The following is an 11,252-nucleotide window of genomic DNA, read 5'->3' on the forward strand; positions in this document are numbered from 1 at the left end:
AAGCCCCCAAGCCCCGCCCCACCCCGACTCCACCCCCTCGTCCCGCCCGCCCCACCCTCCCCCCCCCCGCGAACTGCCCCGAGCCCGGCTCCGAAGCCAGACGGCTATTCTCGGACTGTAGACGGAGAAGTCTGTAGGAGGCTGCGGCTAACCTCGAAACCACCCAATGCGAGAATTTTGCAGGCTGCCCAAGTTTCGGTAACTTTTCGGAGACAAGCGTCTCAACGTTCGGAGGATTCCGTGGGTCCTCGCGTTCCCCTACGCCAGCCCCTTGTAAAGGTCCAGGTTTTTCCTACAACTCAAACCGTCTCAGTCTCTGGCTTCCTTGAGACTCGTCACACCCCTCGCTGGCCCTGTCCAAGCAATCGGTCACTTCCAACAATCCTAACCGTCCAGACCTTCGGCTCTTTCCGAAGGTTTCCAGCGCTCGCTCACGACCCCTCAAGAGATTAAGCCCGAATCTAATCTTCGGCTCTTTCCGGAGGTTCCACTTGGTCACTCCGCCTCTTCCGTAGAATTTCGTTCCCTTCCGCCACTGCTTCGGGAAGGCCTCACGCGCAAGGGAAAACTTCGGCTTTTTCCGCCGTTGCTTCGGCTTCTTTCGGCTTCAAGAGCAGAAAAAAAAAAAGGGAGGGAGTACAGATAAGAGGTGGGTCGGAGAGCTACAAAAGAGGGGGCGGGTCTCACTCTTGGCACCTGACTCTTGGTGAGGGGGGAATGGAAGAATGGCCGACCTCGTGGAAGGCCAGAGAAGGTGTGCGAAACAATAGCAGTCAGTGGGGCAAAAGCTGCTCGAGGCCTCTGCGGAGGTTTTTTGCGCGGCTTGGAGCGCCTGCGCATGGTGATTAAGGAGGCGGTGAGAGGGGTTTGTGCGCCTGCGTAGCGGTCAGTCCGAGGCACGTTTTCTCAGCGCTTGGGAAGATACGCCAGTCTAAATGCGCACTGCGCGTGCGCGGGACTTCCCCCCCCCCCCCCGTAGGTACCTACTCCAGGACCGTTAAACTAGACTGCGATCTCCTGGTTGCCTTGGCAATCGCGTTAACTAGACCCCCCCCACCCGTTCCTACTGCGCAAGCGCAGGACGTGCCACCTCTGGGACTGCAATCTCCTGACCCCTGGCGGGCGGGCAGAAATGAATCCACATAGCGCCCCCGGGTACCTCTACGAGGCAGACTCAGCTAAAGGTCATTGAATCTGTGCCCTAGCCGCTGCGCTTTAGAGTCTGCTTCCTACCTAGTTTTCTCTGGGAAGAGGCTGCTGCTCCCCCTTCTCACTTCTGCCCCCTGGGGATAATTACACCCTGTCCTCCCCAACTTCTCTAGAGGCTTTTGCTTGAGCGCTCCCATCTCGATCTCCTTGGCGACGGCCACCCCCTCCCGACCCATCCATCCCCTTTCTAGGAAGACCTGGGGCCCAATTTATTGAAAATGTTCATGTCTCTTTAATTTAAATTCTCTGAATAATGCTCTGTCTTCATGTAAGATGCAAATGGGCTACTCCTGGCTAGGGAGACCGAGGTGGCCGCCCTTGCGGAGGAGAATGGAGATGGCGTGCCCAGCGTGGGCGTCCGAGGGGCAGGGCCCAGTGCTCAGGAAAGGGCAGCATCTGGCCCTGGCGGCGCCCCGGGAAGCCCGGTCTAGCGAGCGGTCTGAGGGGCGGGAAGGCGTGCGGGGCGGCGGCATCACCGCTTGAAGCGGTAGGTGATGGGCAGGAGCAGCTTGCTCTTTTTTAGAGCCTGCACCTTCTTGAGAGTCTCGTCGTCCAGCGCCAGGAAGCAGCGGCGGGAGTACTCCAGCAGGCGTTCCTTGGACGGATCGAACTCTCCCACCTCCGCCAGCTTTTCGGGAGCCACGATGAGCAGCTCCGCGATGGGCGTGGTCAGCGCCACCGTGTTCCGGTCCACACGGTGGTGCTCAAAGGCTCGAGACATGCTCTTCAGCTTCTGGAAGGTGCCCAGGATCTTCTTGTAGCGGCAGAGTACCCCATCAGCGTCCTTCACTGTAGGGCCAAAAGGGCAGAAAAAAAGAGAACAGGGAAAGACAGACATGTGGGGCCAGAGACATGGGTGAGCCCAGATAGAAACAGGAGGGCAGGCATGAGGAGGAAAGATGGGGTGAAAGGCACACAAGTTAGAAAGCAAATGAAAGCAAAGAAGAAAAAAACAAGGAAGTGGAGGAGCCCCATACAGGAAGAGTAGGGAGAACAAAACGGAAAACAGTAGCAATCAGAGCAAGAAATGGAGATGGACCTGGGGGGAAATTGAAGAAGGCAGGCTGCGCATGTGCCCAGAGGCCTCTTTTCTGATGAGGAAACAGAATTGACTCTGCTAGTTTGTGTAAACCGAAATTTAAAATGAACACAGAACCACATAGAAGGGCTGAGAAATGGAGCTGGGTCTGATTGTTTTATATATGAGTAAGTTAGGGCATTGCTGCAGAACTCACACCGATACTTGGGGGGTACCCCTCAACACACCATCACGTGTACCCACTCACCCCGCTGCCTCTCTCGAGCCTTGGGCTTCCCAAATCGCCTCCGGCCAGTACTTCCCTTCTGCTTCTGTCTCTTCCTTTCACTGGCACTGCCGTCCTCAGATGCCCCACTGAATGAGGAGGCTGCCGACTCAGGGTCTGAGGCTTCTCCCCCAACCCCAGCCCGGCTGTCCCCATCAACCCTCCGTGGCACAGGCTTCATCCGGCAGTGGTCCTCTAAAGAGAGACAAAAATGAACTGTGACATAATGTCCTATCATTGCCCTGAAGGGGGGAAAATGAACATGGAGACCAGATCCTCGGAATGAGGACAGGGTGAAGCCCCTGAGGATGAATGGTATAGAGCTAGTTGGGATTCGGAGAACTCAGCAGAGGATCTGTGACTATTCTGGGTTTCTGTAGGGAAAATATATTGTGGGGGGCCTTCAGAGAGTAGTCAAAATCCAAGAAGCAGGCAAGGCCTCTGGGTGAGAGGTTTGAATATCAAAGTTCAGTTTGGATATTGGGGAAGCTAACTACCTTCACCTAAATAGGGAGCTAGCTGAGGCTTAGACTCAGTATCTTACAAAAGAGGGACTCCTGAGGGAACTGAAGTTAGGACTCTGTGCCCCGCCATATCAAGGAAAGAGTGGAGTCACCCAGGATAGTGCTCCCAGTGTAGAAAGAGGGGAGCAAGGGACATACATGGTGCCCATCCCAGTGCTGGTTCCCCAGTAATTGAAACCCTCAAAATACCCTTAGGCCCTTTGCTGGAACTTTTGACATTAGCTAGAAAGTCTGCCAGCAGCTCAGCTGGGTACAGAGGTTGGGGTTATGGCCTGAATAAAGGTTAAGTTCTATGAGACCTGAGCTAAAGATCTAGAAAGGGGGAGCCTGGACTGGGAAATGTGGCCGGAATGGCAGACAACACATATTAATAAGGAGACAGGATCCTGCCTATCAGAAGAGCTGACACCACCGTGCTGTTAGTCATAATCAGAGCAAGGCAAAATGGTAGAATCTGCCCATGACCTTGTGGCAGAGTTTAGGGGACAAGAAGTTCTGAGATCCCACAGTCTTTGAGGAATGAAAAACATTAGTTAGCTAAGCTATGTAGAACAGGGTGGTGGGGAAACAAGCCCCTGGCTGTTATTCCGGGGCGCCTCTGGTGAATGGATAAATGAATCTTCCACAAGTCCTGGGGTGCAGGCAGGGCCCCTCTGAGAAATCCAGCAGACTGACAAGGAAATAAAGGCCATTCCCCTAAGATGAGGAGCCCGGGCTGGAAACCCAGACTCAGGGAGACATCCCAAGTGTTTGAGGCTGCTGGATTATGGGGCAGTCTATGACAGGGTAGAAAATGAGAGTCTGACAAAACGAAAGGAATGGCTGGGGAGGCCCCTAAAGTCAGCACGGTTCTTAGTGGAAGGATAAAAGGCAAGTCCCCCTCAGTCAACCCAACAGTGGGTTTGGATTCTGCGGGTCCTGGGAGAACTGTGTGTCCCCACCCCCACCTGCATCCATCCGGGCCGAGGAAATGAACTTGTCCAGCTGACACCGCAAAAAGTCCCTCTCCTCCTCCAGGTCCTCAATGCGCTTCTGCAGCCATGAGTTCCTTTCCAGGGCCATGTGCAGCTGGGCCTTAACGCTGTTCATTAGGGTCAGGGTTGGGGAGGTGTCCTCTGGAGGCTCTAGGAACAGCAGGGGGTGTTCCTCGTGCATGTTCCTCATGCCCCAGGATGAGGTAGTACCCCACCTGACTCCAGTCCCTCCACGCCCTTCTCAGCTCACCCTCAAAATTTCTCCGAGAGGGACTCAGACTGTGGAAAATCTGTGAGTCTAGGTGGGGTGCCTCTTCGAAGGGGATGGAGATCTCAAAGGTTTCTTCGTCCTTCACTGGAGAGAGGTCAGTGCAGGTCACCCCAGAAGAGGCCTGGCCCTTTCAGACCACCCCCAACCATAGCTGCCCCTTGGATAGAGGGAACCAGAGTGTCGGGCCAAGGATGGGGAAAGGGTCCCCAAGTGCCTCACTTGTCCGCCTACGGTTGCTTCGGTCATTCATAGCGAGGCTTCCTTCAGACCCAGCAGCTGAGCCCTCAGGGGCACTGGACAGAAACAGGTCACCAAATGTAGTCAGTTAGTTCCTGGAGCGGAGGAGTACCTGTTCCTCTGGAGCAAGGAGGGATCACCGGACTGGAGCCCTGGTCTGAGGGAGGAAAGAGCCCATATTCCTGGACAGAGACACTGAGGTTTCCAAATCGTGTACCCAGAGCAAGGGGGCTCGGCGAGAGAACTCTTGGTCGTGAAGGAGATCGGCCCTTAGATTCTTTGGTTCTTCACAGGCTCAACACCACAGGGACACTTTGGCCTGAATACGAAGGACCCTCATTATGGGCCATCTCCAGACCCAAAGCCATAAATGGAAGGGAGAAACCACCCCTAGCTTCCACGCATGAGGTGGGGGGGAGTCCATCCTGCGAGCGTTCCCCTGTCCCAGCCGCCCATTCCTCCCGCACTTGGGCAGGTTAGCAAAGCCCGCGTGCGCAGCGGGGGGTGTCACGTGTGGGGATGCGCCCCCGCCCTTTGTCCCACGAGTGGGAAGGGGCGACCATGTCGAAGGGTCCCAGAATGGGCAACCGACATGGGAGTGGCAACAGTGGACACCATTCCCCGCCCTTGGGTGCAAGGATACAAGGGGCCAGGGCCCGGCTCTCACCCACCCGCGTAAGGACTCCAGCCCTGGGACCGACGGTGGTGGCGGCGCCCATGCCCAGCGTTGGGGAGCGTCTGCAAAGTGTCGCGGAGAGAAGCGCCCACCCACCAGTAATCTAGCACGGCGGCAGAAGAGGGGGAGTCTCGGAACTGGATAGCGGACCACGCAGAGACGCAGGCATTTGCGGATCCGGCCTGCCAGGCCAGATGCGCCTCTTCTTGGAGCCCAGGTGAGGCCCGCCGTTTGCGTGGAGTTCGGGGCCGCACTTGCGCGATAGCCCCTTGCAACCCACTCCCACCCACCCCCCGCCCTTCCCAAAGCTCAGGCAGGGATCCTCATGAAATTCTCATCCTGCACAGCTGACGCGGCTCCGGGGGTCCTCCGGGTGAGTGGCTATGTGCTCACTGCGCCAAGAAAAGTCTGAAGGTATGAGGCAGCAAGGAAAATTGAAGTCTCCTTTTAATGAACCCTGAAGAACTGGCTAGTGCATGCACACCTTTGGTCTTAAACTCCTCAGCCAGCCATAATTCCCAATCCCATCCACGAAGAAAAGCTTTAGAGAAATAAGAGAACCAGATGTGAGAATGGGTTGTATGGTGGTTACCTCTCCGCAAAGTGTGGGTCAGGAATAGTCCCCACAATTGGAGCTACACTCCAATCCCTGCCGCCTCATTCCTCCAGAGCCTCAGTTTACTCACCTGATAAGTGGGAACATACTCTCTAGGGTCTTTGCGAGTGGTGTGACACACCAAAGGCACAACCCAGAGTGGGACCTCACTCTTGAGACTTAAGATCCAAGCTTTTTGGAATAGAAGCACAGCCTTAAGACACTCCCACTCACCCCTCCGCTGCAAACTGCCCCAAAAGAAGTCGTATAAAGAGGCTAACTGCATCTGGCACAAGACAGGCGTGAAAGAGGACGGAGAAGACATGTTTATTAGGCCTGCAGCAAGGTTCCACCTGCCTCTCCGTTTCACAAGCAACATCCTCTCTGGGGTTCTGAAGCCCTGATGGAGGCATGGCTTTAACTAACCTTGCAGAGGGAAACTAAGCAGCTCCCTCTTGCGCATCACTTTACAAAACAGCTGCAGCCTGGGTCAGCAAGTCCAGTGGGAATCACCTGCCCTAGATCAGTGGAAATTGTATATAGGAAGGTGAACTCTAGATTTCAAATATATATCAAGGTGTCCTGTGCACACTAAAGGTAACTACCGTTCAAATTGTTTCACATACGTTTGGTGTGCTGTTCTAGGCTGCCCTTTTTTTAAGTCTGTTAATGTGGACTGTAATTTAGTGGTGGGGGAGGGGTAACATTTAGACTCATATTTCCAAAGGTGCTGGGAATGTTGTCTCAGTCTGTAGAGTACCTAGCATGCAAAAAAAAAAAAAAAAAAAAAAAAAAAAAAAAAACCCTGAGTTCCAGAACTCAGGAAGTAGAAGCAAGATCTAAGTCTAATGGTACCCAGAGCAACGTTAGAACCTTGTCTCAATAAATAAATAGATGGCAGATTTGGAGGAACTGAAGTAGGCCTAACTCCGGAGGAGGGCAGACTTTCCCATCGTGGTACCAGGTGGTGAGCGTAAACTAAGACATCTCAAAAATTGAAGTGCTAATTGAGAGTGGGGTGTTTATTTGGTGTCCAGTCTAGGGCCAGTGTCAAAATAAAGGAGACTTCTGACTGCCCACCAAAACCTCCGAGGCAAGTTTCCCAAGCAACACTGTCCTTCATTCCTCCTGTCCGGACTCCCAGTGTTCAAGGTGCAGGGCTGTTTTCTCTGAGGGTGCATTCCCATCATAGGTCCAAAGTACTGTGATGTATTGACGGCTCAGAGACTCTTCCAGGCAAGGCTTGCTTCAAAGAGGTTGGCCTGGGTTTGTGTCTATGGCCCTGAAAGCCAGCCTGCAACTCAGGTCCATGTCTGAGAGATTCAGGAGCCCCTCGATCCCTGGGATCCCAGGAGCGGTTGCTTCCACCGAGTGTGCTTCTGTAATTTGTTCCGCTCCATAAAGCGACGCAGGCAATGTGGGCACTGGAATGGGTGGTCCCCTGAGTATCCACTGATGTGCTGGGTCAACTTGCCCTCGTCCCGGAAACAGCGAGGGCAGAACAAACAGCTGTAGGGCTAACCACCACCTGCCCCGTGTATGGAGCAGTCTGCTCAAGAGGGCTGGCCCACTTGAATGCCTTCCCACAGGTGTTGCATTTGAAGGGCTTCACCTCCAAGTGGGTAATGCTGTGTCGCTGAAGGTAAGATGTACTCAGAGTCCCTAAAGCACACTGGACAGCTGTAACATTTTTTCTGAACCGAAGTCCCATTGACCCCAGCCTCCCTCTGTGACTCCTCATCCACCAGCACTATGTAGGGGACACACTGGGTGTCAATGACAGGATAATGGTTGAGCCTTGGAGGGGACAAAGTGTGGGGAGATCCTGTGGAGAAAGAAGGCCCAGGTTCTGGAGACCCACCTGTTCGAGAGAGGGGGCCTTCCATGGCCTCTATAGAGGGAAGTGCTGAGGTCTGGAGGCAGCAAAGTAGCAGCACCAGCATCCATAGATGCAAATGAGGCCTGATGGATGCTAGAGAATATGAGATCGAACCGGAGAGGGGAACAAGGACTCTGTTCTTGCTATGTACTCCACTCAAGGTCCTCTGTGATGTCCCCATAAGGCCCCTATAATCTTTCTTCTGTCTTCTGGGCCCTACTACCCACTATATTCATGCAGTCGCTTTCACTCTGTCCCCTCCCCCGAGTGCCCTCAGGTCACCGACCAGCCATCATGCACGTCATCTTGTGGCCCTCCAGGACTCTCCTGCATTTTGACCACCATCCGATCTAAAAGCGGGTCTGTCTAGATTCTCCCGTTTCACGCCCCACCCGTAGTTCTTTCTAGGTCTGCAGCCCCCACCTTTGGAGATTTCCCAGGCAAGTATTCGAAAAGCTGCCCATTGGGATGTCGCCCGAACGGGCCCCGCCCCTCCGCGGTTGCTTGGGTCTCGATTCCTCCTTTCCTGCCTGGTACCCAGTGCATCAGCCTCTCGGGTCCGGGCAGCACAGGAACGGGGACCCTTGGCTACCTACAGCCAGCACCTGGCAGTACCGGATTTGGGAAATATAAACCCAGGGAGAGACGAGGGTCTAAGGGAGGGTGGGTCGCCTGAGCATCAGAAAACAGCTCCGGTTGGGAACTCACTTCGAGCACAAGGTTCCTAGGTGCTAACGGTCCGGATTCAATCTCCCTTCTCCCAACACAACCCACATGCAAGAAAGAGCCTTGAGAATTATGTGCGGAATGTTTATTGGGCAAAGAATGAGGAGTCGTGGGCAATACGGGGAAGTACAGAGATGATCCAGGCAGTGCCGGTGCTTTTGTCATGTCTTCCACAAGGACCTCATCACTTGGGAAGAGTAGAAAACCAAGACTCAGGAGAGGTCGCGTCAGTTGTAAATAAAGGCTTACACAGCACAGCCAGACTGAAGCCCAGTTCCAACTGACACCCAGGCCCAGAGGGGCAACGACTTTGGTCTACATCACACAGCTAGACGGGAGAAAAAAACAAAATGTTTCTCTTTGGGGGATAGGTGGGGAAACTGAGGCCTAGGGTAAGGCAGTGACGCTGTGTGGGTCAGACGTGATGGCCCAGAGATGGCAGGGCCAAGCTCAGTGCAAGCGCACGTGCTGCGCCAGCTCTGCGGCGTCCTGGAAGCGACGTGGACAGAGCGGGCAGCTGTGCGGTGGGCCAGCGCGCGCGCGATGAGTGGCGCGGTGCCGCGACAGGTGGCTGGAGCGTTTGAAGGCTTTGCCACAAGCACCACACGTAAAGGGCTTGAGGTCCGAGTGCGACACACGGTGGCTCTGCAGCCGTAGAGGGCTGGCAAAGACACGAGCGCACTCTGGGCAGCTGTAGCCCTTGCGAGGACTTGGCTCTCCCGGGGTCGCCTCGCGCTGCGGCGGGCCCCGAGGCTCCTCCTCCAGCTGCACGGTGTACGTGTAGGGGACCCCGTTGGCGTCGATGAGTAGGTGGCGGCCCAGCCGCGGTGGCCGCGGCCCCGCCACCGAGGAAGAAGTGGAGGAGGGGCCTTCCGCCTTGGGAAATGGGGGAGTTTTAGGGGGCGGTGGGTCCATGACCTCCGGGGAGGAGGACCGAGGGTGAGGTGGCCGCGGCGGCAGCAGCAGCATCTGGAGCGGCAGCTGGGAGCGGCGGAGGGAAGAGAAGTTAAGGTCTGTCTCTTCCTTTCAGGAAAAAAAAAAAAAATTCCTAAAAAGGTGTTTCCATTCTCTGCCAGACTCTGTGCTACTGACCTACCTTCCTACAAAGTGAAAACTGACTCCAGTTCCCATCTCTGGGTTTCCTCCACCAGTCTCAGGTCAGGACCTCGGACATCCTTCGGATTCCCTCCGTCCACCCCACCCGCCACAATCCATCTCCAAGTCCATTTCTCTCCTTTTAGCTTAGGACATCTCTAGCCTCCCATTCCAGGCCCTGCTGGCCTCCGAGATTTTTCTCTCATCTACCTTTCCCTCCTTCCCAGAGCTCTACTCAAGCTCTGGCTTAATCCTCTCCCGCAGGTCCCACAACACCCTGGGGGTGGGAGATCTCCACCCCACTAGATCCTCCTCAGGGCTCCCAAATCTCCACAGTAGTCGTGGCCTCAAGTTTCTTCCCTAGATTCTTGCCCAGAGTCCCACTAACCCAGTTCCCCACTTTCCACTCATGGGTCTTTTATGTCCACTTAAAGGTCTCGCCATTCTCTTCCTACATCGTCTCTACTTTATCTTCAACTGCCTGCCTCCTATATGCGCCCCCATCTTGTTGCATTTCATTCACAACCATCCCCAGCCCCCTTCCCTCCTCCGGAAAGTATCCTGACATCTTCGTTTCTCTGTTCACCGCCGCCGCCACCACCATGGAGCCTCCTCCCGCTTGCAGTCAGACATTGGACCTTTTGGTTTCCCGTTCTCACACCAGCTCTCCCTAACCTTGGTCCCTCCTCTCTAGATGCAGCTGGCATCTCTTGTCTCTCTTCACCTCCCGGCTTCTTATGATGTATGGCCCCTTGCCCGGGGCGCTCTAGCACCGTGGTCCTCTGAATCACCCAGTCCCGTTATATCACCAGGGCTTCCTACTCCATTGGCTTCCATAAGGAGCCCTGTCTTCCAGAAGGCCCTCTCTCGGGCTCTGAGCGTCGCTTTCCTAGCTTCACGGCCCCGACCCACACCCAGAGCCCTGCCGGCCTCGCGCCCTGCCCAAGCCAGGCTCCTCCCTCCATCCCGGCCCCCGTACCCGGTGCAGCAGCCTCTCGGGTCCGGGGGAGAACGGGGCCGAGGTCCCGGACGGACCCGGGCTTGCCCTGACGAGTGCCGCTGCAGGAGGGAGCTTCCGGGTAGCTCCGGGCCGGCGGCGCCGGGGACGCGGGTCGGGGGGCGCAGGGGCGCGAGGGGCGACGGCGTCCCTGGGAAAGAGCGCCGTTCAGAAACGCACGCTCCACACTCGAAGGTTCCGACGCCGGAGTCGGCCGGCCCCTCTAGTGGGTGCGCGCGGTGGGAGGGGGGGATGTTGGCGCGTGGCCAATGAGAGGGACCTGCAAAAGAACAGTTCCCCGTTGCGTGCCCTCATCCTCAGAGCCGTTCCTTTGCTTTGAATGACCAGTAAACTGAAGTTAGCTACCGTGAAGTCTCCTAAACCATCCATAAAGAACTGGAATGTACAGTGTGTCATCTTTCCATCCTGCCTCTCCCCTTTCCGTTCAGGCAAAGAAAGCCATTCAAGACAGAGGGTTAGAGAACGGGTGTTTCTGTTGGTTGAGCATTTGGAGAGACTGGGGTCTAGAGGTCAGATGCTTGCTCTGGTGTGGTAGGGCGCAATCTTGACATCTCGTAAAGGGGGAAACCAATGCCCAAAGAAAACATTGCCAGATTAGATGAGGTATTCGTGCTCCACTGAACATATGGGAAAACAGAGGCTGGAGAAGACCAGATGTAGAGTTAAAAGATGTTACGCTTACAGTGACTCTGTGGTATTCCTTGGCTCTCAACTGCCGGGATACTGTTCCATACGAGCTGCAAC

At 55.4% G+C, this 11,252-nt stretch overlaps 3 protein-coding genes and 1 long non-coding RNA gene across 15 annotated transcripts; 1 reads left to right on the plus strand and 3 right to left on the minus strand.

Moving 5' to 3' along the window:
- Positions 1-60: 60 nt before the first annotated feature.
- On the plus strand, positions 61-2,389 carry LOC148123453 (uncharacterized). Its single transcript, XR_015738648.1, has 2 exons — positions 61-649; positions 1,733-2,389. It is a non-coding gene; the product is annotated as an uncharacterized LOC148123453 (long non-coding RNA).
- Positions 1,418-5,451, minus strand: Ccdc106 (coiled-coil domain containing 106). Of its 7 annotated transcripts, none has more exons than XM_085692401.2 (6): positions 5,292-5,451; positions 4,502-4,575; positions 4,262-4,361; positions 3,985-4,161; positions 2,496-2,708; positions 1,418-1,998 (listed from the first exon to the last, which is right to left on the minus strand). In XM_085692401.2, exons 2-6 carry the CDS (start codon positions 4,526-4,528, stop codon positions 1,682-1,684), a joined length of 834 nt encoding a protein of 277 aa, XP_085548527.1. In that variant the 5' UTR covers positions 4,529-4,575; positions 5,292-5,451; the 3' UTR covers positions 1,418-1,681. The 7 variants fall into 7 exon arrangements, with proteins under 7 accessions (XP_085548527.1, XP_085548524.1, XP_048282846.1 ...); XM_085692398.2 differs by having other exon boundaries at positions 5,191-5,451; XM_048426889.3 differs by having other exon boundaries at positions 4,262-4,366; positions 5,292-5,450.
- A 1,163-nt stretch (positions 5,452-6,614) lies between these two features.
- On the minus strand, positions 6,615-8,333 carry Znf581 (zinc finger protein 581). The gene is given in 3 exon segments (XM_048426890.3): positions 6,615-7,336; positions 7,339-7,439; positions 7,441-8,333. Coding segments are annotated over 3 exon segments (735 nt in total). The 5' UTR covers positions 7,851-8,333; the 3' UTR covers positions 6,615-7,112.
- A 132-nt stretch (positions 8,334-8,465) lies between these two features.
- Positions 8,466-10,655, minus strand: Znf580 (zinc finger protein 580). 6 transcript variants are annotated; one of them, XM_048426892.3, is made up of 2 exons: positions 10,470-10,655; positions 8,466-9,376 (listed from the first exon to the last, which is right to left on the minus strand). In XM_048426892.3, exon 2 carries the CDS (start codon positions 9,362-9,364, stop codon positions 8,846-8,848), a length of 519 nt encoding a protein of 172 aa, XP_048282849.1. In that variant the 5' UTR covers positions 9,365-9,376; positions 10,470-10,655; the 3' UTR covers positions 8,466-8,845. The 6 variants fall into 6 exon arrangements, with proteins under 6 accessions (XP_048282849.1, XP_048282850.1, XP_048282848.1 ...); XM_048426893.2 differs by having other exon boundaries at positions 8,466-9,414; XM_048426891.2 differs by having other exon boundaries at positions 8,466-9,418.
- Positions 10,656-11,252: the final 597 nt, after the last annotated feature.

The sequence above is a fragment of the Myodes glareolus genome, chromosome 1 (assembly GCF_982192425.1).
Source record: "Myodes glareolus chromosome 1, mMyoGla1.1, whole genome shotgun sequence".
Taxonomy (NCBI): Eukaryota; Metazoa; Chordata; class Mammalia; order Rodentia; family Cricetidae; genus Myodes; species Myodes glareolus.